The sequence below is a fragment of the Saccopteryx leptura genome, chromosome 1 (genome assembly GCF_036850995.1).
Source record: "Saccopteryx leptura isolate mSacLep1 chromosome 1, mSacLep1_pri_phased_curated, whole genome shotgun sequence".
NCBI lineage: Eukaryota > Metazoa > Chordata > Mammalia > Chiroptera > Emballonuridae > Saccopteryx > Saccopteryx leptura.
The window spans coordinates 257,497,393-257,523,136 of NC_089503.1; the positions used below are offsets into that span (position 1 = coordinate 257,497,393).

General features: G+C 48.6%; 2 protein-coding genes across 2 annotated transcripts in view; both read right to left on the reverse strand.

Annotated features, from left to right (window-relative positions):
- Positions 1-708: 708 nt before the first annotated feature.
- Positions 709-5,991, reverse strand: LOC136388309 (olfactory receptor 10T2-like). The gene is made up of 3 exons (XM_066360223.1): positions 5,708-5,991; positions 4,775-5,051; positions 709-735 (listed from the first exon to the last, which is right to left on the reverse strand). Exons 1-3 carry the CDS (start codon positions 5,989-5,991, stop codon positions 709-711), a joined length of 588 nt encoding a protein of 195 aa, XP_066216320.1.
- Positions 5,992-17,405: 11,414 nt separating this feature from the next.
- The window catches only part of NOTCH3 (notch receptor 3), a 35,931-nt gene continuing 27,592 nt past the window's right edge, over positions 17,406-25,744 (reverse strand). Inside the window, exons 30-33 of the mRNA XM_066348205.1 lie at positions 24,789-25,093; positions 24,382-24,529; positions 20,306-20,403; positions 17,406-19,485 (exon numbers count right to left, since the gene is read on the reverse strand). Coding sequence (XP_066204302.1) covers positions 18,433-19,485; positions 20,306-20,403; positions 24,382-24,529; positions 24,789-25,093 — 1,604 coding nt within the window. The 3' untranslated portion in view covers positions 17,406-18,432. The remainder of the gene's footprint in view (positions 19,486-20,305; positions 20,404-24,381; positions 24,530-24,788; positions 25,094-25,744) is intronic.

The window sequence follows — 25,744 nt, forward strand, 5'->3', positions numbered from 1 at the left end:
GGGGAAGAGAGAGACAGAGAGGAAGGGGGGGGGTGGAGAAGCAAATGGGCGCTTCTCCTATGTGCCCTTGCCGGGAATCGAACCCGGGTCCCCCGCACGCCAGGCCGACGCTCTACCGCTGAGCCAACCGGCCAGGACCGATACCTTAGTTGTTCATTGATTGCTTTCTCATATGTGCCTTGACCACGGGCCTTCTGCAGACTGAGTAACCTCTTGCTTGAGCCAGCGACCTTGGGTCCAAGCTGGTGAATTTTTGCTCAAACCAGATGAGCCCACGCTCAAGCTGGCGACCTCGGGGTCTCAAACCTGGGTCCTCAGCATCCCAGTCCGACGCTCTATCCACTGCACCACCCCCTGGTCAGGCCATAACTTTTAATTCCTCATTGTGCCACTAGTCATTCTTTCTTTAATTTTGCCAATGCTTCTCCTAGAAAAGAGATAAAAGAAAACCCTATCTGACACAAACACATATGTCAAATTCTATTTTCCCAAAGAGGAGGTTAAGGTAACCCCTTCACACTAAAGGAACACTGCAATCCATGTTTTACAACATATTTATATACTACTTCTGACCCCCGATTTCTCCAATATTGGATCAGCAGAAAAGGAATTGCGAAAGTTTCAGTAGAACCATGAGGACAGAGGAGCCTCCCAAAAGATGAAGCTAGATTGGAAAGAAAATGAGCCATCTTTACTCCTTAGAACTGCTTAAATCTTGCCCTCAGTCTTTGGCCTCTGGATAATAGCGGGGGGGGGGGGGGGGGGGGTGTAGCAAAACCGGTTCAGCTTGAGGGCTGGGTTTCGGGCTGCAGATATCGAAAAACCCAAATGCAAATGGGTTTAAATAATATTCATAAATAAAATGGACAATTTATCCTGTTACATACCAAGAAATGTCAGAGACAGAGTTTTTTATTTTTTCTATTCTGCCATTCTTGGATATTGTTACAAGATGTCTGCAGAAGCTCCGGACATCACCTTTTCACACAGACTCAAATAGAGGCAAGAAAAGAAAAAGTCTCTTCTTATAGTTTTTGTTTGTTTGTTTTTGTTTTGGGTTTTTGTTGTTGTTGTTGTTTTTGCAAGAAAGAGAGAGGGTGGGGGACAGACAGGGACAGACAGACAGGAAGAGAGAGAGATGAAAAGCATTAACTCATAGCCATGACACATCCGAGCACTGCTTTTGCTGCATTCTATAAGTTTTGGTATGTTGTGTTTAAATTTTCATTCATCTCAAAGTATTTTCTAATCTACCTGACTGGTGGTGGTGCAGTGGATAGAGCATCAACCTAGAACGCTGAGGTCCCCCATTTGAAACCCCAAGGTAGCCACTTGAGTGTGGGCTCATCTGGCTTGAGCACAGGCTCACGAGCTTGAGCACGGAGTTACCAACTTGAGTGTGGGATCAACATCATGATACCATGGTCACTGGCTTGAGCCCAAAGGTCACTGGCTTGAGCCCAAGGTTGTTGGCTTGAGCAAAGGGTCACAGGCTCAGCTAGAGCCCCCTGGTCAACAGAGGCAGATTAAGGTCAGTTGAGGCCCTGGGTGCAGAAGAAAATATTGGGCCCCTTAAAAAAAAGAGAGAGAGATAGGGAAAATAAAAATACATGTTAACCATATTTTTATTTTTATTTTTAATTTTTTTTTTTTTGTATTTTTCTGAAGCTGGAAACAGGGAGAGACAGTCAGACAGACTCCCGCATGCGCCCGACCGGGATCCACCCAGCACGCCCAGGGGCGATGCTCTGCCCCTCCGGGGCATCGCTCTGCCGCGACCAGAGCCACTCTAGCGCCTGGGGCAGAGACCAAGGAGCCATCCCCAGCGCCCGGGCCATCTTTGCTCCAATGGAGCCTTGGCTGCAGGAGGGGAAGAGAGAAACAGAGAGGAAGGAGAGGGGGAGGGGTGGAGAAGGAGATGGGCGCTTCTCCTGTGTGCCCTGGCCAGGAATTGAACCCGGGACTTCCGCACACCAGGCCGACGCTCTACCACTGAGCCAACCAGCCAGGGCCCCTAACCATATTTTTAAATAAATAAAAATATTATGTACTATTAATGTTAAAATTGCACATATGAAACCACACTTGTCATTAGGAAAAAAGTATGTAGTTGGGAGTTTGTGGGGCCCTTCAGAAGTCGGGGCCCAGGGTGTGCTCCCAGTGTGCCCACCATTAAATATGCCTCTACTGGATGAGCAATAATCAATAAACAGCTCAAGTGACACAATTACGAGTTGATGCTTCTCATCTCTCTCCCTTCCTGTGTCTCTCTCTTCTTTTTTTTTTTTTTTTTCCTTTTTCTGAAGCTGGAAACGGGGAGAGACAGTCAGACAGACTCCCGCATGCGCCCGACCGGGATCCACCCGGCACGCCCACCAGGGGCGACGCTCTGCCCACCAGGGGGCGATGCTCTGCCCATCCTGGGCGTCGCCATATTGCGACCAGAGCCACTCTAGCGCCTGAGGCAGAGGCCACAGAGCCATCCCCAGCGCCCGGGCCATCCCCGCTCCAATGGAGCCTTGGCTGCGGGAGGGGAAGAGAGAGACAGAGAGGAAAGTGCGGCAGAGGGGTGGAGAAGCAAATGGGTGCTTCTCCTGTGTGCCCTGGCCGGGAATCGAACCCGGGTCCTCCGCACGCTAGGCCGACGCTCTACCGCTGAGCCAACCGGCCAGGGCACTCTCTTCTTTTTTAAACAAACAAAAAGAAAAAATGTGTTGCTTAATTGTCACATATTTGGGAAGTGTCCAGTTTTTTTTCTGTTATCGATTTCTTGTGTCATTTTATTGGATTCAGAGAAGATATATTACCAGGGTTTAATTAAACAAAAGTGAACTACTAAATCACAGTGAGATACCACTTTGCATCTACTAGGATGGCTATACTTTTTTTAATGGGATATAACAAGTGTTGGCAACAATTTGAAAAAATTGCAACGCTCATACACTGCTTATGGGAACCCACAGCTATGGAGAACAGTTTGGTGATTCCTCAAAAAGTTAAACAAGTTAATTAAGATCCAACAATTTCATTCCTAGGTATTGAATACATACCGAAAAGGATTGAAAATAGGAATGCAAACAAATCTTCATACATGAACGTTCAGAGCATCACTACTTGTAGACAAAAGGTGGAAACAGCCTGACCTGTGGTGGCGCAGTGGATAAAGCGTCGACCTGGAATGCTGAGGTCACCGGTTCAAAACCCTGGGCTTGCCTGGTCAAGGCACATATGGAAGTTGATGCTTCCTGCTCCTCCCTCATTTCTCTCTCTCTCTCTCTCTCTCCTCTAAAATGAATAAATAAATAAAAATAGAAAAATTTTTTAAAAAGGTGGAAACAACCAAAGTTTCCATTAACAGATGAATGCATAGACAAAATATATATATCAGTGTAATGGAATATTATTCAGCCATCAAAAAGAATGATATTCTGATACATATTATAACATGGGAAACCTTCAAAACATGCTAAGTGAAACAAGCCAGACACAAAAGGACATATATTAAATGATTTCACATATATAAAATACCTAAAATGTAAAATTCATAGCAACAGAAAGTAGATTAGAGGTTCCCAGAGACTTAGAGGAGGGGGAGGTGGGGAGTCACTGCTTAATGGATGCAGAATTTCAGTTAAATATGGAAAAAAAAGCTTGACCTGTGGTGGCACAGTGGATAAAGCTCAATCTGCAATGCTGAGGTCGCCAGTTCAAACCCTGGGCTTGCCCAGTCAAGGTACGTAAGAGAAACACCCCAAAAAGAAGAGAGTTAAAGGCTAATCATGAAAACAACTGCAGCCAAGTGTCCAGGAAAATAAAAGCAGCCTTGGGTTGGTGACAAACAGCTACCCACACCCCAAAAGTCAGAAAAGTTCTGAATGAGACAAAATAAAGGGATGCTGGACTCAGTACCAATCCCTGCTCACTGCTGACTAAATCACTATCCTCCACTGCCTGTCAAAGCTGGGCGGGGTCATTGGTGCCCTCCACTGGTAACTATCCTGCACTGCAGACTGTATTGCATTCTGCCCACAGGCCCCCACCAAAGTCAAGGTAGTCAGCAAGAAAGAAGGCAGACTTAATGGAGTTCATGCTGGGTCTCAGACACTGTTTTTTTTTTTGTTTGTTTGTTTGTTTTTTATTTTTTTATTTTTTTTTGCATTTTCTTTTCTGAAGCTGGAAACAGGGAGAGACAGACAGACTCCCGCATGCGCCCGACCGGGATCCACCCGGCACGCCCACCATGGGGCGACGCTCTGCCCACCAGGGGCCGATGCTCTGCCCATCCTGGGCGTCGCCATGTTGCGACCATCCTGGGCGTCGCCATATTGCGACCAGAGCCACTCTAGCGCCTGGGGCAGAGGCCACAGAGCCATCCCCAGCGCCCGGGCCATCTTTGCTCCAATGGAGCCTTGGCTGCGGGAGGGGAAGAGAGAGACAGAGAGGAAGGCGCGGCGGAGGGGTGGAGAAGCAAATGGGCGCTTCTCCTATGTGCCCTGGCCGGGAATCGAACCCGGGTCCTCCGCACGCTAGGCCGACGCTCTACCGCTGAGCCAACCGGCCAGGGCCCAGACACTGTTTTTTAATTGCATGATTAAATAAGCTATTTCATTTAAGGTCTTGTCTTAAATGAGTGGTCCGTCTTCCCAGGGTGGAGAGGGCCTGAATGTCAGGCGGGGCACACAGTCATGAAAGAGCTAGAGCAGGAATGGAGAGCATATGTTTATTTTAAAACCCTGCAGCTTGGTGCCAGGGTCCTTCTCAGAGCCACCCTCACCTCCTTGTTGTGCAGAGTATACACAACAGGATTCAGCAGAGGCCACCACCGTGTAGAAGGCAGCACCAAGCGGTCCTGGCCAGGGTTTCCTCCAGACTCGGGCCACAGGTAGATGATGAAGGCGCAGCCAAAATACACAGTGACCACAGTGTGGTGGGCTGCGCAGGTGGAGAAGGCCTTGTGCCGGCCGACAGCCAAGGGAATCCTCACAATGGCAGCCACGATGAAGGCGTAGGAGAGAAGGGTGAGGAGAAAAGAAACCAGCACCACGAGGATGCTGAGGAAGAAGGTGGCCAGAGCTTTGCTCGCACTTTCTTTTTTTTTTTTTTTTCATTTTTCTGAAGCTGGAAACAGGGAGAGACAGTCAGACAGACTCCCGCATGCGCCCGACCGGGATCCACCCGGCACGCCCACCAGGGGGCGACGCTCTGCCCACCAGGGGGCGATGCTCTGCCCATCCTGGGCGTCGCCATATTGCGACCAGAGCCACTCTAGCGCCTGGGGCAGAGGCCACAGAGCCATCCCCAGCGCCGGGGCCATCTCTGCTCCAATGGAGCCTCGGCTGCGGGAGGGGAAGAGAGAGACAGAGAGGAAAGCGCGGTGGAGGGGTGGAGAAGCAAATGGGCGCTTCTCCTGTGTGCCCTGGCCGGGAATCGAACCCGGGTCCTCCGCACGCTAGGCCGACGCTCTACCGCTGAGCCAACCGGCCAGGGCCTTTGCCCGCACTTTCAGCACAGCTGAGCTTCAGGACTGGGGTGGTGTCACAGAGAGGAAGTGCTCCACTTGGTCACTGCTGCAGAAGGGCAAGGAGAAAATCATGCTGGTCTCAATTGAGGCCCCCAAAAACCCCCAACAGAAAACCAGGGCTCCCAGGCAGAGGCAGACTGTAGGTCTCACGATCACCAAATAACACAGGGGAGAGCAGATGGCTACATAGCGGTATAACCCATCAGGGTCAGGAGGAAGCAGTGGCTACAGTCCAGACTCAGGAAGAAGAACATCTGAGCCCAACAACCAGCAATGGAGATGGCCTGGCTGTCCATGAGCAGATGAACCAGCATATTAGGGATGATGACCAGCGTGTAGCAAGTCTCAGAGAGGGACAGCAATGCCAGGAAGCGGTACATGGGCATGTGAAGGGTCCAATCCACACAAATAATGGTGATGATGGTGACATTGCCACTGAGAGTGACCAGGTACATGAAGAAGAACAGCATGAAGAGGGTGGTCCTCAGGTCTGGGAGGTCGGAGAAACCCACCAGCACAAACTCAGTCACCAGCCAGGTGGCATTTTCTCACTGCTTTTCAAAAGTCTGAGAAGAAAAGACAGAGTAAATGCAATAGAACAATTTGCTAAGGGTCTCCTATGCTGTAGGGTCCAGTGGGGTAAGAGAACCATCTTTGTTTTACAAAAAAGAAAAGAGAGACTCAGAGATGATGTCTCTTGTTTTCCTAATATCACCCAGCTAGCAAGTGTCTCTTCAATAACAAGAAAATCATAGATATGGAAACAACCTAAGTGCCTGTCAACAGATGAGTGGATGATGGAGATGAGGAGACATATATAGTGGAATACTACTCAGCCATGAGAAAAACTGAAGTCCTGCCATTTACAACAACATGGATGGACCTTAAGGGCATTATTCTAAGTGAAATAAGTCAGACAGAAAAAAAACAGGTATGTGGAAGAGTCACTCAAAAACAGAGTAAAATGGCCCTGGCCGGTTGGCTCAGTGGTAGAGCGTCGGCCTGGCGTGCAGAAGTCCCGGGTTCGATTCCCGGCCAGGGCACACAGGAGAAGCGCCCATCTGCTTCTCCACCCCTCCCCCTCTCCTTCCTCTCTGTTTCTCTCTTCCCCTCCCGCAGCGAGGCTCCATTGGAGCAAAGATGGCCCGGGCGCTGGGGATGGCTCCTTGGCCTCTGCCCCAGGCGCTAGAGTGGCTCTGGTTGCGACATAGTGATGCCCCAGAGGGGCAGAGCATCGCCCCCTGGTGGGCAGAGCGTCGCCCCCTGGTGGGCGTGCCGGGTGGATCCTGGTCAGGCGCATGCGGGAGTCTGACTGTCTATCCCCGTTTCCAGCTTCAGAAAAATACAAAAAAAAAAAAGAAAAAAAACAGAGTAAAATGGTAGTTGCCAGGGGGTGGAGGGCAGAGGAAGAGGAGACAAATTTGCAACTAGTAGATACGTAAGTCCTAGAGACCTAATGCACAGAAGAGTGAATATATAGGCAATAATATTGTGTTATAATTATCAAACTTGCTAAGAGACAAGATCTTAATTATTCCCACCACACAAAAGAAATGATAATTCTATGACACAACAAAGGTGCTAATTATTGCTACGATGACAATTACATTACAACATATAAATGTATCAATTTTCTGTTTTAAGTGAGAGGAGGGGAGATAAAGAGACAGACTCCCACATGCACACTGACCGGGATCCATCCAGCAACCCCTATCTGGGGCCAATGCTCCAATCAACCAAGCTATTCTTAGCGCCCGGGGCCAACACTCAAACCAATCAAGCACTGGCTGCGGAAGAGAGAGAGAAAGGGGAGAGAAGCAGATGGTCGCTTCTCATGTGTGTCCTGACCAGATATCAAACCCAGGACATTGGCATGCTGGGCTGAGGCTTTATCCACTGAGTCAAACAGCCAGGGCCACATATAGCAAATTAACATGTTGTACACCTTAAACTTACACAATGCTATATGTCAAGTGCATTTCAATTTTTTAAAAAGAAAATAAATGGACAACACAAGGACATTTCTTTCATTTTGTTTTTTGTTTGTTTGTTGTTTTTTAGCGAGAAAGAGAGAAAGAAGGACAAGCAGGAACAGACACACAGATGAGAGAGATGAGAAACATCAACTCACAGTCATGGCACGCTCAAGCTGGAGACCCCGTGCTCAAGCCGGATGAGCCTGCGCTCAAGCCAGTAACCCCCATAAAAACAACAAAAGTGTGCTTGGTCAAGTCCAGAGATATTCTGGTTATAAAGATGAGACAAGTCAGCACCATCAAAGAACTTAACAGAAGCAAATAAGCAGTGAGAGAGGAATGCCCATTTTATTCACGAAGAAAGGAAAACCAGTTAGTAGGAAGCAAGTTGATCCAGCACAGGGGTGCATACTTTTTCTGGAAAGAGCGAGATGGCAAATATTTTAGACTTTGTGGTCTGCACGAGCTCTGTCTTAACTGCTCTATTCCTCCATCCTGGTGTAAAAGCAACCCTAGACACATGCAAATGACTGTCACAGCTGTGTTTCCATAAAACGTTATTTACAAAAACAGATGGGGGCCAGATTTGGCCCTCAGACTGTAGTTTGCCAACCCCTGACCTAGCACAAGTGAAACTAAAAGAATATTCAGCTTAGGAAAACTCCAATAAGGGTTGCTAAAAGATTCATGTTATGAAAAAAGAAAAAGAAAAATCTTGATTTGAAAGCTTCAGAAACTAAAGCAAAGTAGAAGTCCAGATCAAGAATCTCAGACTATACTTAAGAAATCCAGACCTGGCCCTGGCCGGTTGGCTCAGCGGTAGAGCGTCGGCCTAGCGTGCGGAGGACCCGGGTTCGATTCCCGGCCAGGGCACACAGGAGAAGCGCCCATTTGCTTCTCCACCCCTCCGCCGCGCTTTCCTCTCTGTCTCTCTCTTCCCCTCCCGCAGCCAAAGCTCCATTGGAGCAAACATGGCCCGGGCGCTGGGGATGGCTCTGTGGCCGCTGCCTCAGGCGCTAGAGTGGCTCTGGTCGCAACATGGCGACGCCCAGGATGGGCAGAGCATCGCCCCCTGGTGGGCAGAGCGTCGCCCCATGGTGGGCGTGCCGGGTGGATCCCGGTCGGGCGCATGCGGGAGTCTGTCTGACTGTCTCTCCCTGTTTCCAGCTTCAGAAAAATGAAAAAAAAAAAAAAAAAAAAAAAAAGAAATCCAGACCTAAGAAGCAGCACACTGGGCAAAGATGCCCAGAGCATGCGTCTGACATGAGCTCTTTTACTGTAAATTCAACAACATCAGAGAGAACATCAGACCCCTTATAGAGAGAATGGTAGACACTCAATTACCTAGAAGACTTCAAAGAGAATAAAGAATTTGGATATGACTATCAAAAAATATCATTTCTGCCTGGCCTGTTGTGGTACAGTGGACAGAGCATCAACCTGGAATGCTGAGGTTGCAGGTTCAAAACCCTGGGCTTGCCCGGTCAAGGCACATATGCCAAGCAAACAATGAACAACTAAAGTGAAGCAATAATGAGCTGGTACTTCTCACTCCCTTGCCCTCTCTCTCTCTCTCTCTGTAAAATCAATAAATAAATATATAATTTCTGAATATCACAAAACATTGTTAAATTGAAACAAAATAACAAGCAAACCACAAGCTAGAATGAGCTGTGGTCCTAAAAAACATGTTTAGGGCCAGGCGGTGGCGCAGTGGATAGAGCGTTGGACTGGGACACAGAGGACCCAGGTTCGGGACCCCAAGGTCACTAGCTTGAGCTCAGGCTCATCTGGTTTGAGCAAAGCTCACCAGCTTGAACCCAAGGTCACTGGCTCAAGCAGGGGGTTGCTCTGTTGCTGAGGGCCCCCGGTCGGGGCACATATGAGAAAGCAATCAATGAACAACTAAGGTCTTGCAACGAAAAACTGATGATTGATGCTTCTCATCTCTTTCCGTTCCTGTCTGTCTGTCCCTATCTATCCCTCTCTCTGACTCTCTCTCTGTCACTGTAAAAAAAAAAAGATTTTCTGAGCAGCGCTGCAAACTCTTTGAAATCAGACCCTTTGTGAGGAAAAGATGGGATTGTTAGTCTTGGCTTTTCACTGCTAGGGAAGCAGAGCATATATGGTATAATCTGCTCATCTCACCACTGTGGTGCCAGGATTCAAACTACAAGTCCGTCTCTGGAGGCTGTGCTTTAAAGGGCTGTGAGTTCGGAGGCCCACCTTCCATTCTACACAAATTCACTGTGTACCTATTCTTTGCTGAGGCCTGCTCTGAGCACTGAGGACATACCAGGGAACTAAACAGGCAGAGGTCCAAGCTTTGGAGGAGTAGAAAGTTCTAGAGAAGTGAATCAAGCAATAAGTAGTGAACGTGCTAACTAAATGAGACTGTATATTGAAAAATAAGTGCTACAGAGAAAGATAAGCAGAGTACTTAAAGAGTAATCAAGGGATCTGAGGAGGGTTGCAATGTTACATAAGATGGTCAGAAAAAGGCTTGTTGAGGTTTAATATTGGTCACTCTGAAATTTCTTGTTTCCCCTCCCTCGTTCTCAAATCTCACCTCTAGGGCTGAGGATGGGCCAAGGTGGCTTCTCCAGCCAGGCAAAGGCCTTAAATTCTCACTTGAAAGAAATGAGCAAATTAGTCAAGAGGATACTAGAGGGTAGAATGTCCTAGGTAACCGCAATAGCCAGTGCAAAGGCCTTGAGGCTCAACTGTGCCTGAAACAGGAAGAGCAATGAAGAAAAGTGGGATAGAAGGAGTAAGTGAGAGGGAGGAAAATGGGTGTGGTAGATGATGAGAGCATGTTTTGTAGAGTCTTGTGACAGTGAGAACCTTGGCTTCTACACCTAGTGATGTTGGAGCCATGGAGGACTCTGAGCAAAGGAGGGACATGACCTAACTCAGTTGTTCCCGGATGTCCTCTGGCCACTGTGAGAGAACAGAGTTCAGGGAACATGGGTGGAAGGCAGGAGATCGAGTAGGAGGCTGCTCCAAGTTAGGATGAGGGCTGGACCCGAGTGGGGACCGTGAAGGTGTTAAAAGTTGGGCCTGTGGCCCTGGCCGGTTGGCTCAGTGGTAGAGTGCCGGCCTGGCGTGTGGAAGTCCCGGGTTCGATTCCCGGCCAGGGCACACAGGAGAAGCGCCCATCTGCTTCTTCACCCTTCCCCCTCTCCTTCCTCTCTGTCTCTCTCTTCCCCTCCCGCAGCCGAGGCTCCATTGGAGCAAAGATGGCCCGGGCACTGGGGATGGCTCCTTGGCCTCTGCCCCAGGCGCTAGAGTGGCTCTGGTCGTGACAGAGTGACGCCCCGGATGGGCAGAGCATCGCTCCCTGGTGGGCGTGCCGGGTAGATCCCGGTCGGGCGCATGCGGGAGTCTGTCTGACTGCCTCCCCGTTTCCAGCTTCAGAAAAATACAAAAAAAAAAAGTTGGGCCTGACCTGTGGTGGCGCAGTGGATAAAACGTCAACCTGGAAATGCTGAGGTCGCCGGTTCAAAACCCTGGGCTTGCCTGGTCAAGGCACATATAGGAGTTGATGCTTCCAGCTCCTCCCTCCTTCTCTCTCTCTCTCTCTCCTCTCTCTCTCTCTCTGTCTCTCTCTCGCCCTCTCTCTCTCTCTCTCTCTCACCCCCTCTCTCTCCTCTCTCTCGCCCTCTCTCTCTCCTCTCTTTCTCTCTCTGTCTCTCTCTCACCCTCTCTCTCTCCTCTCTAAAAATGAATAAATTAATTAATTTAAAAAAAACAAACAGAGTTGGCCAATTATGGAGAGATTGTGTAGCTGGGGCCCACTGAATTTTCTGACAGTTTAAGATGTGGGTGTGAGAGAAAGAGCAGGACATGGGAACTGTGTCAGGAGGGTGGGATGGGATCCATCCAGCCAGGAGTATTGGGGACCCTGTTCTGCTCAAGAATTCCAGGGCAGACACACACCGAGTATGGTGGACTCTTACAGACAGCCAGGCCCCAGTCCATCCTCACCACAGAGGTGATATCTCTGCCAGCCCCCTGTACCCACCCCAGAAAAAGAAGAAAGAAAGAGGACTTCCTGATTGGGGCTGAAATTTAACCCTGCAACAGCTTAGAAGTTGTGACTTTGAGTTTGCCTCAAGCAGTCTAAATTATGACAGATAAGAATGCCTGGCCAAAAGGAAGTCAGGTTACAGGACTAGAAATGTCCTTATTTGCATACCTGAAATCTATTGAATTGTACCTATGGACAGAGCCTGGGTCAGCTGCTTGCTTGGTAGGAGAGTTAGTGGGAGTCAGTGGGTGCTGAGCTCAGGGACAGCCAATGCCATTACTGCGGTGATGGTGAGGGACAAGGAACGCATGGGGTTAGGGTCTGGAGTCTTTCCTTTTCCTCTTTCTTCTCATCAGGAAGCTCCCCTGAAAGCAGGAGCCCCTTCCCCATCACCTTGGAGGCCTCACTGCTGAATGACTCTATGACAATGTGCATTCATGCCTATGAAGCTCTAGGTTACATGTATGTATGCGTGTGTGGGCCTGCTGGGCAAAGCAGGCATGTATGCATTTGTCACCCCATGTGTTCAGCCCACATGAGCTGAGGGTGGGCTTGAGTGGCTTCTCCAGCTCAGCCAAGGCCCCGAATTCACACTCACTATGGCCACTACGGCTTCCCGCCCGCACTGCTCACTGCTCACTACCTGAGGAAGGAGAGCCTGAGGACCCGGGTCCTGTTATATAGTGGGTGCCTGGAGCTGCTGTCCCAGGGGCACCCAGCCACTAATGAGACCCCCCAGGGCTCAGCTGATGATTCTCTGGGGGTTTTTCCCTCCTGGAAACTGGAGACTCCAGAGTCTGCTTCCCTGCTCTCCCTGAGGCTCTCGTGGCAAAAAGTAAGAAAGAGCTAATTAAGATTTCTTGTTGTGTATGGCTGTAACAAATGCACTCCGCACTGCATCAGTGTCCCCAGTTCACCTCACTACCCACTATGTGCTGGGCAAGGCCCCTGTCCCAAGGAAAATGCACCTCCAGCCCTGCCCTCAAGGCGGGGAGAAGTGGGTCACCTGATGTTGTTATACATATGTTGCCAATGCTTAACCTCTCTGAGTGACGGCAGCCCCTCAATTCCTCTTCCTGTTCTCCCCAGAATTAATTTGTGGCCAGATCTTCTCTACTCTTCCTTCTCAACTTCCCCATCCCCTCACTCCACCCTAACTTAAGCTGCAACAGTCCTCTAGCCTTTCCTCTGCACTGGCCACAAGAACAGGAGCTCTGCCTGTGTTCCCTCTCTACTCAGGGACCTTCCATGGCTCCCCATTGCCCTCAGAGTAAAGTTTAAAATTCCCCATTTTCACATGTAAGACTCTGTGATCTGGCCCCTGCTACCTTCTCCAGCTCCAAATCCAGCTATTGCTCCATGCAAACTGACACACATCCATTTATTAAATTAATAATAAGTAAGGAAGTGAGGCATAGACCCAGCCATTACAAATTGCTAAGCCTTCCTATGAGGGTTCTATACTCCATCACACCATTTTGCCCTTCCCCAAGCTATTCCTTTTCCCATTCTTTTAGCCTCTTGGCAAACTCCTAGTTCTCCTGAAAGGCACATTGCTAGTGCAAAGATATACATACATCTTGTTGTTTTTTTTTTTTTGTATCTTTCCGAAGCTGGAAACGGGGAGAGATAGTCAGACAGACTCCCTCATGCGCCCGACCAGGATCCACCCGGCATGCCCACCAGGGGCGATGCTCTGCCCCTCCGGGGCGTCGCTCTGTTGCGACCAGAGCCACTCTAGCACCTGGGGCAGAGGCCAAGGAGCCATCCCCAGCGCCCGGGCCATCTTTGCTCCAATGGAGCCTCGGCTGCGGGAGGGGAAGAGAGAGACAGAGAGGAAGGAGAGGGGGAGGGGTGGAGAAGCAGATGGGCGCTTCTCCTGTGTGCCCTGGCCGGGAATCGAACCCAGGACTTCTGCACACCACACCGACGTTCTACCACCGAGCCAACCAGCCAGGGCCTATACATTCATCTTCTTTATCCACTCATCCATGACTGACATTAGGTTGTTCCCATATTTTGTCTACTATGAATAGTGCTGCAATGAACACAAGAGTTCTAGCTGAGAAATTTAATTTTATGAATTAAATTTCATGACTGAACATGAGTACAGTCTCATATAAATTTGCAAACTCCCGCTCTATATCAACAAATCGTTGTCATATTTTGGGTTCTCCCAGAAGCAGACCCTGAGACAAGGATTTGAGGGGAAGTTTTATTTTGGAGGTGACCCCAGAAAATACAAGCAGGCAAGTGGAGTAATAAGAAAAGACAGGAAAAGATGCTAGTAGAGCATGTGTTGTTAGGCAATTTATCCCGGCGGCAGCTGTGGGGGTTCATTTCCACTGGAAATCTCTGGGAAGCAGCATGAAATATTTATTAGTTGCTTCCACAGAATTCCTGCTTCTGCAAACCAGATTACCCCTCAATTTACCACTCTCAGTTCCAGAGCACAGACTGATTGCTTTTAAAAATCAGCATGTCCTGACCAGGCCGTGGCACAGCGGATAGAGCATTAGACTGGGACACCCAGGACCCAGGTGTGACAGGTTCAAAACCCCAAGGTCACTGGCTTGAGCGTGGGGTCTCTGGCTTGAGCATGGGACCATAAACATGACCCCATGGTCGCTGGCTTGAGCCCAAAGGTCGCTGGCTTGACCAAGGGATCACTCACTCTGCTGTAGGCCCCCCTCCCTGGTCTAGGCACATATGAGAAAACAATCAATGAACAACTAAGTTGCAGCAACAAAGAATTGATGCTTCTCATCTCTCTCCCTTCCAGTCTATTCTGTACCTATCTGTCCCTCTCTGTGTGTCTCTCTCTGGCTCTGTCGGAAAAAAAAAGAAAGAAAGAAAAAGAAATCAGTATGGCCCGAGCCGGATAGCTCGGTTGGTATCTAGAAGCACAGAGGTTGCCGGCTCAATCCCTGGTTAGAGCACATACAGGAATAATCAATGTTCCTGTCTCTCTCTCTTCCTTCTTCTCTTGCTAAAGTCAATAAATTAAAAAAAAAACAAAAAACTTAGTTTTAATTTTAAAAATCAGGCCTGTGGTACTACAGTGGATAAAGCATCAACATGGAACACTGAAGTTGCTGATTCAAAACCCTGGGCTTGCCCAGTCAAGGCACATACCGGAAGCAACTACTAAATTGATGCTTTCTGCTTTCCCTCCCTCTTTCTCTCTCTCTAAAAATTAAAAAACAAAAACAATAAACAAATCTTCTGACCTGTGGTGCGCAGTGGATAAAGCATTGACCTAGAACGCTGAAGTCTCCAGTTCGAATCCCTGGGCTTGCCTGCTCAAGGCATATACAGGAAGCAACTACTACAAGTTGATGCTTCCTGCTCCTACCCCTCCTTCCCTCTCCCTCTCTCTCCACTCTCTCTAAAAAAAATCAGTAAATAAAAATCTAAAAAAAAAGTCTTAAAAATAGGATCAGTATGTCCTATCCAGTGGTCAGCAAACTCATTAGTCAACAGAGCCAAATATCAAAAGTACAATGATTGAAATTTCTTTTGAGAGCCAAGTTTTTTAAACTTAAACTATATAGGTAGGTACATTCCTTATCGAGGTAGTGCCCGCACATGGTATTTTGTGGAAGAGCCACGCTCAAGGGGCCAAAGAGCCGCATGAGGCTCATAAGCCATGGTTTGCCGATCACTGCAAGTGAATAAGTAGAGTAGTGGTGCTGAAAAGCAAGCAAGCAATCCTCAGCACCATCACCACCTCCAGGGGACAACTGGCAATGCCTGGAGATATTTTAGTTGCCACAGTGGAGAAGGGTCATCTAGTGGGTAAGGTAAGGGATGCCATTAAAAACCCTACAATAGGCCCTGGCTGGTTGGCTCAGTGGTAGAGTGTTGGCCTGGCATGCAGGAGTCCCGGGTTTGATTCCCAGTCAGGGCACACAGGAGAGGCACCCATCTGCTTCTCCACCCCTCCCCCTCTCCTTCCTCTCTGTCTCTCTCTTCCCCTCCCGCAGCCAAGGCTCCATTGGAGCAAAGTTGGCCCAGGCGCTGAGGATGGCTCTATGGCCTCTGCCTCAGGTGCTAGAATGGCTCTGGTTGCAACAGAGCAACACCCCAGATGGGAAGAGCATTGCCCCCTGGTGAGCATGCCGGGTGGATCCTGGTCGGGTGCATGCGGGAGTCTGTCTGACTGCCTCCCCGTTTCCAACTTCAGAAAAATACAAAAAACAAACAAACAAAAAAAAACCCTATAATGACAGGAGAATCTCCTATAGCAAAGAATGATCTGGCACCAAATATCAATAATACCAACATTGGGAAACACTCAGTAAGAGAATAGGCTCATGACCCAACTGGAGTCAATACAAAATCAACCCCAAGGCTAGAAGCATCTCAGTTCCCTGGAAAGTGCAATATGGTCAATGCTCTTTGTACCTATTTTGTTAACACAGAAGGGCTAGAGCTGTGTGGGTGGAAAGAGAAGTTGGGTAGGGTATCACATGGAGCCTGAGGATGACACTGATGCCCAGAGAAAAATCTGTAGAGATGAAGAGAAATTCAGTCATTATTTTAGTCACTAGATCAAATCTCCCCTGAAGTTGGTCTTTTAGCTATATGAGCTAATAAATTTTTGTTTGCTTAAGCCAGGTGGGTTGATTTGTGTTATATGCAACCAAGAGCACTCCAACGGACAGGGGAATCAGCAAACTAATTATCCCTTCATCTTTTCCTGGAACACCCCAGTGTGAACACAAACTTGTCTTGGAGCACATTGGTTGCAAGACATAGAAACCCAGCCAAGCTGGTGTATGTAGCAGAGTATTTATTACGTGGGCACAACATTGTCTCCAGACCCCAAGGAAGCATGCAATAGAGGCTACTTTCTTCTTTTTTTTTTTCTTTTTACCGAGACAGAGAGAGAGGAATAGATAGGGACAGACAGACAGGAACGGAGAGAGATGAGAAGCATCAATCATCAGTTTTTTGTTGAGACACCTCAGTTGTTCATTGACTGCTTTCTCATATGTGCCTTGACCATGGGCCTTCAGCAGATTGAGTAACTCCTTGCTCAAGCCAGCGACCTTGGGTCCAAGCTGGTGAGCTTTGCTCAAACCAGATGAGCCCGCGCTCAAGCTGGCGACCTCGGTCTCGAACCTGAGTTCTCCACATCCCAGTCCGATGCTCTATCCACTGCGCCACCACCTGGTCAGGCGAGGCTACTTTCATACAAATCCAGCACCAGCCCTGGCTGGGTGACTCAGTTGGTTAGAGTGTCATCCTGACACACCAAGGTTGCAGGTTTGATCCCTGGTGAGGGCAAATACAAGAATCAATCAACAAATGCATATATAAGTGGAGCAACAAATTGATGTCTTTCTCTCCTCTCCTCTCTCAAATCAATTTAAAAAAACTGAAAAAAATTAAAACTAGCACCAGACACTTAGAAGTCAACTAATAAATAACTGTGATGTCAATGAAATAAATGCCCAATTAACTGGACTGATACTTCTAAACCTGAGATACTCCTTCCAACTCTAGGATCATTTGAGCACTTGTTTTTGATTCTCCCTGCATATGAACTCCATTCTTCTGCTGTTTACACCACTCCAATATGGCCACCCATATTTGTTAATCTGCTGGTGCCTTAAAAGTCTGCTAACTGATGGCTTTCTCAGTATTCTGTTCAACAACATTTTTGAGTAAACCTAATAGGCTCATAAGTCAGGTGACCACCCCTGATCCAATCCAATCAGTGGAGTCATCTACCAAAAGAGGAAGAAGCACAAGTGGGCAGGCAAGCCAAATGGTTTAACCCAAGATGGGAGCTCGAGTTAGCCTTGGAGAGACAGAAGCCCCACCACCACCACTCCCCACCTTATCTAGACACAGACCAATGGCACTGAGTATCAACTATGTCTTTATTAGGTGGTGACAGGAGTGGGGGCTGTACAATGCAAAGCCTGGGAATTTAGCTACACAGACATTGTGATCAGAAGCCATGCTACAAAAATAGCCTAAAAATACTTCTATTTTGCCATGGGGCTGGGCCAGCAGAGGACCAGGAGAGGGGCCACTCGAGCAGCTACTTTCCATCCTATAGTTCCATATGTACAGGGAGACGAAATAAAATGCATATATCTCCCTGGGTCATGTTCCCACCATCCAAAACCCCAGCTCCCAAAGGGAGGGGACCCAGGCTCTAGGGTTGGAGGGGTAGTCTGAGGGGAGGCTCTCTGAGGCAGATGGGCCCTTCCCACAGCAAAGCTACAGAACAAGTTCCACCTGGAATGCAGTGAAGTGAGGGAGGTGGGGTAGAGAGGAAACTCCCACATCTTGTCAACCCCTGGCCCCAGAGGGTGCGCCCAAAGGTGCCTACTTGGTACACACCAGGGTCGTGTACTCAGTACACAGGATCCCAGTCATGCCTGTGTACTCAGTACACAGAATCCAGCTTGGCCAAATGAGCCCAGAGACAGCCCCACGGGGGCACTGGGAAGTTTGCAGGGGGCAGGAAGTGTCTCCATATATATATTTTGTAAAAAATAATAATAATAATAAGTTTGTTTAAATGAATTTGTTTCTATACAAAATGTAAAAAAAAATAATAATCCACTCATGTCAGAGTGTGAGGAAAGAGGCCAGAGGAGGCAAGAAGGGGAGAACAGGAGAACAGAAGAGAGGAGAACAGGAGAAGGTCCAAGACCCATCACAAGACCCTGGGATGGGGGTCAGCCAGAACCCCTTAAAAATAAAGGAAGACTGAAGCTCTAGGTTGGTGAGCTATCTCAGTCACACTGCAGGGGTAGGGGTGCAGGAGGATTGGTGAAAAGAAAAAAAGAATGAAAAAGGATTACAGGAAAGAGAGGAGAGAGAAAGAGAATCACAATGGGGTATCTCTTCAACCCCCCAAAATCCAAGAACTGAGGAGAATCTCAAGCCAACACCTGTCTCTTGGGAGTGACTTCGGGCTGGGGCCCCAGCTGGGTCTGGGCCTGAACTAGGGGGCCAGGGACGGACAGGGAGAGAGGCTGGGCAGGCAGTGTCCCAGCAGCTGTGGCCGTGGCCCCAGTGGCAGTGGCTGGGCTAGGCATGGAGTCAGACCAGTCAGAGAGTGAGGGAGGTGAGGGGCTGGCCCAGTGTTCAGGGGACTCAGGGGATGGGGTCAGGTAGGGATGCTCACTGGGGACCCGGAGGAAGCGAGCCTTTGGGGAACTGCCATGAGCCCCGGGTACTGGGTACTCCTCACCATGTCCCAGGGCTGCCAGATATGGTGGGGGCCGCTCCTGTGGAGACACAGGGGTCCCAGGGTTCAGCAGCTGGGGTCCTGGTGCCAGCGGCAGCAGGAACGAGGGACCTGGCGGGGCAGGTGGGGGCAGCCGGGCCCAATCGAGAGGAACAGCCACGGGGTTCAGCAATCCCAGGCTGAGCACACAGGCCCCGGGAGGCTGGCGCCCTAGACCTGCCCGACCCGCACCACCAAGTTGTGCCAGGGACACAGCCGTGGCAGTGGCACCTGTATAGGGCCCCTCGAGGGGGAAGCCTCCCGGGGATGCAGGGGGCCCACCAAAGGGCCGCGGGGAGTCCAGAGAGTCCACAGGAGACAGTGTGACCGAGCTTTCAGCCAGCGGGCCTGGGCAGGCCAGTGTTAGCTTCTTGCCCCTGCCCCGGGTGCCCTGTGGTCCCATCCCTGCTTTCCCTGGTGGCCTCCGGCTCTTCTTGCCCCCTGACTGTGCTGCCTTGAGGCCAGGGAGGAACGTCCCAGGTGGGCAGAGCAGGGGCCCCAGGCCATGAGGGCCCAGGGGGCTGCGAGGCCCGCTGGGCTGGTCCAGCAAGCGCACAATGTCCTGATGCAGCCTCTCCTGGGCCACATCACGTGGCAGCCTGTCCAGGTGGTCGGTGATCTCCCGGTTGGCAAAGTGATCCAGTAGGAGTTTGGCGGCCTCATAGCTGCCCTCCCGAGCAGCCAGGAACAGCGGAGTCTCCTCCTAGGAGAAGCCCAGAACACACAAGATGTCAGGGTCACAAGGGCCAGGATGAACTCATGGCCAGCAACACCAAGGCCTCCATCCTCTGATGGAAACCTAGAGCTAAGAGTTCATACTCTCCAGCCTGGCAGACCTGGGTTCAAATCCCAGCCCTGATGAGAGAACATAGGTAAGTTCTTTTATTTAAATCACATTCATGGAGCACCTATTAAGTGCCAAGCCCCAGAGCCAGGAATAGGGTGAGTAGAGTGAGACACTCGCCTTAGATAAAAATTTAAGGGAGCATCAAAAATTTTAGTCATTAAAATAAATATTTTAATGCAGTATTTTTAAAAATAATTTAAATCAATGTAAAAAACATTTTTAACAGATAAAATATAGAAATTTTAAATAAGGACAGAATCAACCCCTATACTTCTCTTAGCCTCACTCTTCTCATCTTACCATCTTATAAGGCTTTTTAAACAATAATCATAAGTTAACTTTCATTGAGGATCTACTTTGCACATTACCTAACTGAAGCCTCAGAAGAGACACCGAGATAGGTTCTGTGCTTCTCCATTTCACAGATAAGAACACTGAGGTTCAGAGACATTAAGTAATTTCCTCAAGGTCACATAGCAACTGCCACACACTTGCTCCTCTGATATCCTGTCAGAGCCTATTCGGCCCAAATCCCATCCCTGAAAGCCGGCTGCAGGCAGGGCAAATGCTCTCCACCCTGCCTGCTCCACTAGCCTACCACCCTGCTTTCTGCTACCTGGTCAGGGGAGGGCTGTGTCACAACTGACCCGCAGGCGGGCCAAGGCCTGGGGCTCACCTTGCTATCCTGCATGTCCTTGTTGGCTCCATTTTTGAGCAGGGCCAAGGTGGCTTCCACGTTGTTGACAGCTGCAGCCCAGTGTAAGGCTGATTTCCCTAGGAAGAGTGGGGAGAGGTCAGGGTCAGAATCAGCTTGTGTCCTGGCCCTCCAAAACAGGAAATGCCCAGAATATAGTCTGGGGGGAAGGAGCAGACAGGCTATGAGCATCTGAGCGCCTGTGGTTCTGTGTCTGTGTGCAGATCCGTGGAATGACTCTGTCCAAAGAAGACAGTGTGTGTGTGTGCATACTTGTAAGTGTGACTTTACATACACAGAGGCAGCTATGCAGCCCTCACTTGTTTGTACCCAGGTGTGCCGTTCAATGCAGTAGCCACCAGTTGCATATGCCGCTTTAGATTTAAATTAATTAAAACTAAATAAAATAAGTGTCAAAACCATTCAATGGGGAAAGAATAGATTTCTCAACAAATGGTACTGGGACAACTAGATCTCCACATGCAAAAGAATGAAGTTGGACCCCCTACCTCACACTGTATGCAAAAAATAATTCAAAATGAAATCAAAGGCCTAAACGTAAGAGCTGAAACTACAAAACATTTAGAAGAAAACAGAAATAAATCTTTATAATCTTGAATTAGATAAAGATTCTTAGATATGACACCAAAAACACAAGCAACAATACAACAACAAAAATACATAAACTGGACATCTTCAAAATTAAAACTTTTGTGCTTCTAAGGATAACATCAAGAAAGTGAAAAAAGCCTGATCAGGCTGTGGTACAATGGATAGAGTGTAAACCTGGGATGCTAAGGACCCAGGTTCAAAACCCCAAGGTCACCAGCTTGAACATGGGATCATAGACATGACCCCATGGTCACTGGCTGGAGTCCAAAGGTCACTGGCTTGAAGCCCAAGGTCACCGGCTTGAGCTGGAGCCCCCTGGTCAAGGCATGTATGAGGAAGCAATCAATGAACAACTAAGTTGCCGCAACAACAAACTGATGCTTCTCATCCTTCTTCCTTCCTGTCTGTCTGTCCCTGTCTCTCTGTCTGTCTCTCGCTTACTGAAAAAAAAAAAAAAAAAGGAAATGAAATGAAAACCTAGGAATTAAGAGAAATATTTATAAATTACATATCTGATAAGAAACATACCTAGAATATATAAAGAACCATCTTAACTCAATTAATAGAAAGACAAATAATCCAATTAAAAAGGGCAAAGCAGGGCGGCAAGATGGCGATGGAGTAGGCGGACGTACCAACTTTCACCTCCCAGAACCAAAGTGGATTACAATTTAATTTTAAGAACCATCATCTGGCCTGACCAGGCAGTGGCACAGTGGATAGAACGTCGGACTGGGATGCAGAGGACCCAGGTTTGAGACCCCAAGGTCGCCAGCTTGAGTGCAGGCTCATCTGGTTTGAACAAAGCTCACCAGCTTGGACCCAAGGTCACTGGCTCAAGCAAGGGGTTGCTCGGTCTGCTAAAGGCCCGCAGTCAAGGCACATATGAGAAAGCAATCAATGAGCAGCTAAGGTGTCACAAGGAAAAACTGATGATTGATGCTTCTCATCTCTCTCCCTTCCTGTATGTCTGTCCGTATCTATCCCTCTCTCTGACTCTCTCTGTCTCTGTAAAAAAAAAAAAAAAAAGAACCATCATCTGGAAAAACCAACTTTGGACTAAACTAAGAGGACTCTTTAACCAAGAAACACTGAAGAAGGCACACTGAGACTGGTAGGAAAAGCGGAAACGGGGAGAGGGCTGCCCAGCTCCTGGGAGCGAGCGGCAGCCCGGAAGGACTCACGTGGCAGGAGGAACATGATTTTAACTGATTTATTACTCTATATTCATTTACAAATGTGTTATCAGAAGTTAAATATTATTTATATATGGCTTGAACATTTGCAACATGGTAAAATTTTAAAATAACAGCTAATTCTGATTATGAAACTGAAAACTATTCATTATAGAAAATATGGAAAACACCAGTATAAAAAAATAAAAATAAAAATCACCTATGATTTAAAAAAAAGGGCCAAGCATCTGAACAGACATTTCGCAAAAGATATACAAATGAAAAAAAAAAAAAAAAAGAAAAAAAAGTGACCTGTGGTGGCGCAGTGGATAAAGCATCAACCTGGAAATGCTGAGGTTGCCGGTTCGAAACCCTGGGCTTGCCTGGTCAAGGCACATATGGGAGTTGATGCTTCCAGCTCCTCCCCCTTCTCTCTCTCTGTCTCTCTCTCCTCTCTCTCCCTCTCTGTCTCTCTCTCTTCCTCTCTCTCTCTCCTCTCTAAAAATGAATAAATAAAATTAAAAAAAAAAAAAAAGATATACAAATGGCCAATAAGCACATAAAAAAGATGTTCAACATCATTAGCCATCAGGGAAATGCAAATCAAAACCACAATGAAATACCAATTCACACCCAGTATAAATAAAAAAGACAGATAATAAAAAGTGCTGGCTAGGATGCAGAGATATTGGAACCCTTATACATTTTTAGTGGGAGTAAAAAATGGGGCAGCCACTGTGGAAAACAGTCTGGCAGATCTTCAAAAGGCTAAGCATAGTTACCATGTGACCTAGCAATTCTGTTCCTAGGTATCTACTGAAGAAAAAGTAAAAGATCTGTCCACACAAAAACTTGTACATAATGTTCAGAGCAGCATTATAAATAATAGCCAAAAAGTAGAAACAACCCATTTCCATCAATGGATGAATGGGTTACAAAAATGTGGCATATTCATACAATAAAATATTATTTGGGCCCTGGCCGTTTGGCTCAGCGGTAGAGCGTCAGCCTGGCGTGCAGGGGACCTGGGGTTCAATTCCCAGCCAGGGCACATAGGAGAAGCGCCCATTTGCTTCTCCACCCCCCCCCCCCTTCCTCTCTGTCTCTCTCTTCCCCTCCTGCAGCCAAGGCTCCATTGGAGCAAAGATGGCCCGGGCGCTAGGGATGGCTCCTTGGCCTCTGCCCCAGGCGCTAGAGTGGCTCTGGTTGTGGCAGAGCGACGCCCCGGAGGGGTAGAGCATCGCCCCCTGGTGGGCAGAGCTGTCGCCCCTGGTGGGCGTGCCGGGTGGATCCCGGTCGGGCGCATGCGGGAGTCTGTCTGACTGTCTCTCCCCGTTTCCAGCTTCAGAAAAATACAAAAAAAAAAAAAAAATTTTTACTTTTGGCCCTGGCCAGTTAGCTCAGTGATAGAGCGTCGGCCTGGCATGCAGGAGTCCCAGGTTCGATTCCCGGCCAGGGCACACAGGAGAAACGCCCATCTGCTTCTCCACCCCTCCCCCTCTCCTTCCTCTCTGTCTCTCTCTTCCCCTCCCGCAGCCAAGGCTCCATTGGAGCAAAGTTTGCCCGGGCGCTGAGGATGGCTCTGTGGCCTCTGCCTCAGGCGCTAGAATGGCTCTGACTGCGGCAGAGCGACGCCCCAGATGGGCAGAGCATCGCCCCCTGGTGGGCATGCCGGGTGGATCCCGGTCGGGTGCATGCAGGAGTCTGTCTGACTGCCTCTCTGTTTCCAACTTCAGAAAGAAAAAAAATTTTTACTTTTATTGATTGATTTTAGAGAGAAAGGAAGGGGGAGAGAGAGAGACAGACAGATCGATCTGTTCCTGTATGTGTCCTGACCAGGGATCGAACCTGCAACCTCTGCACTTCTGGACGACACTCTAACCAACTGAGTTATCCATGCAGGTAAAAGGGCACATTTTTCTAAGTCACTAATGGGTCCAATGAGCTCATGGATGCCATAAAAAAAATGCATGAGAGCCCTGGCCAGATAGCTCAGTTGGTTAGAGCCTCCTCCCAAAACGTGAAGGTTGCTGGTTTGATCCCTGGTCAAGGAACATACAGGAACAGATCAGTGTTTCTGTCTCTCTCTCTCCCTTCTTCTCTCTAAAATCATTAATAATTTTTTTTTTAAATGTATGTAAGTCCATGTTGCAGCCCTGTTATGTGTCAGGAACTTCAATAATTGGGTCATGATGTGGGTGAGAGTTCACACCAGCAAGACTGTCAGGATCCATGTGCCACCCTCTCAGTCCCCATATCCCACCAGCCTACCAAGCTCATCCACAGCATTGACATCAGCATGGCTGGCAATGAGCTCTTCCACCATGCCCTCTACCGCCAGGCGGGCCGCCAGGATCAATGCTGTCGAGCCATCTGCCATGCGAGCATCCAGGTCTGTAGAGCGATTCCGGATGAGAATCTAGGTGAGAGAGGTACAGCAGGGAATCATGTCAGGGACAGGGGGACCAGCAATACCTTAAAACCTCTGAGGTCCCCAACCCCCCATCCTCTGGAATCATTGAGATTCAGGGAGCAGCTACCTGCCAGAAACTGTACTCCCATATATTTCCATTTTACAAAAGAAAAGATGAGCTCTGAAAGGCAGAACTGGGGCTCAAATCCAGATCTGTCTGATGCCTGTCCCAGCTCCGATGTCCAAAGGGGCAAGCCTATCTCACCTGGAAGACACCCTGGGCATCAGCAGTGACAGCCGTGTGCAGTGGGGTGCGGCCCGAGTGGTCCTGGGCATTGGTATCTGCCCCAGCATCCAGCAGTCGCTTGGCTGCGTCAGCCCGAGCATAACGGGCAGCTAAGTGCAGGGCCGTCTCACCCGTGCGGTCAGTTCGTGCCCCGAGCTGGGCCCCCTGGCAGATCAGGTCTGAGATGATGCTGGCTGATGTGTCTTCTGCCTCATCCTCCTCAGCTGGCATTGGCTCCTGAGCCCCCCCACAGAAGGAGGCTAACATAAGTGGGGTGAAGCCATCTGTAGGGAACAGGAATGTGTCACAAGAAAGTGGATACAGGGCCTTTCCAGGGAACCTATTGAGGCACGGTGTCTAGGGGGAAGTGGGACACATGGAAGCACATCTGTGTGCACATGCACATACACACACATCTGTGCCAGGTGCCCCAGAAGCCAACCCAAGATGAGGATTCATGAGCATATGATTTTCCCCAGGAGACTCCTAGGCAGAGGCGGATAAAGGACAGGGAGGGAAGAAGACAAGTTATGCACCTCAGACAAATTCCATGTAGGCTCTTTATTTTTCTGTTTTTTAAACTTTGTTTTAATTTATTTATTGATTTTAGAGAAGACTGGAGAGACACATCAATTTGTTGCTCCACTTATTTATGCATTCATTAGTTCAGGGGTCCCCAAACTATGGCCCGCGGGCCGCATGCGGCCCCCAGAGGCCATTTATCCTGCCCCCGTCGCACTTCCGAAGGGGCACCTCTTTCATTGGTGGTCAGTGAGAGGAGCACATTGACCATCTCATTAGCCAAAAGCAGGCCCATAGTTCCCATTGAAATACTGGTCAGTTTGTTGATTTAAATTTACTTGTTCTTTATTTTAAATATTGTATTTGTTCCCATTTTGTTTTTTTACTTGAAAATAAGATACGTGTAGTGTGCA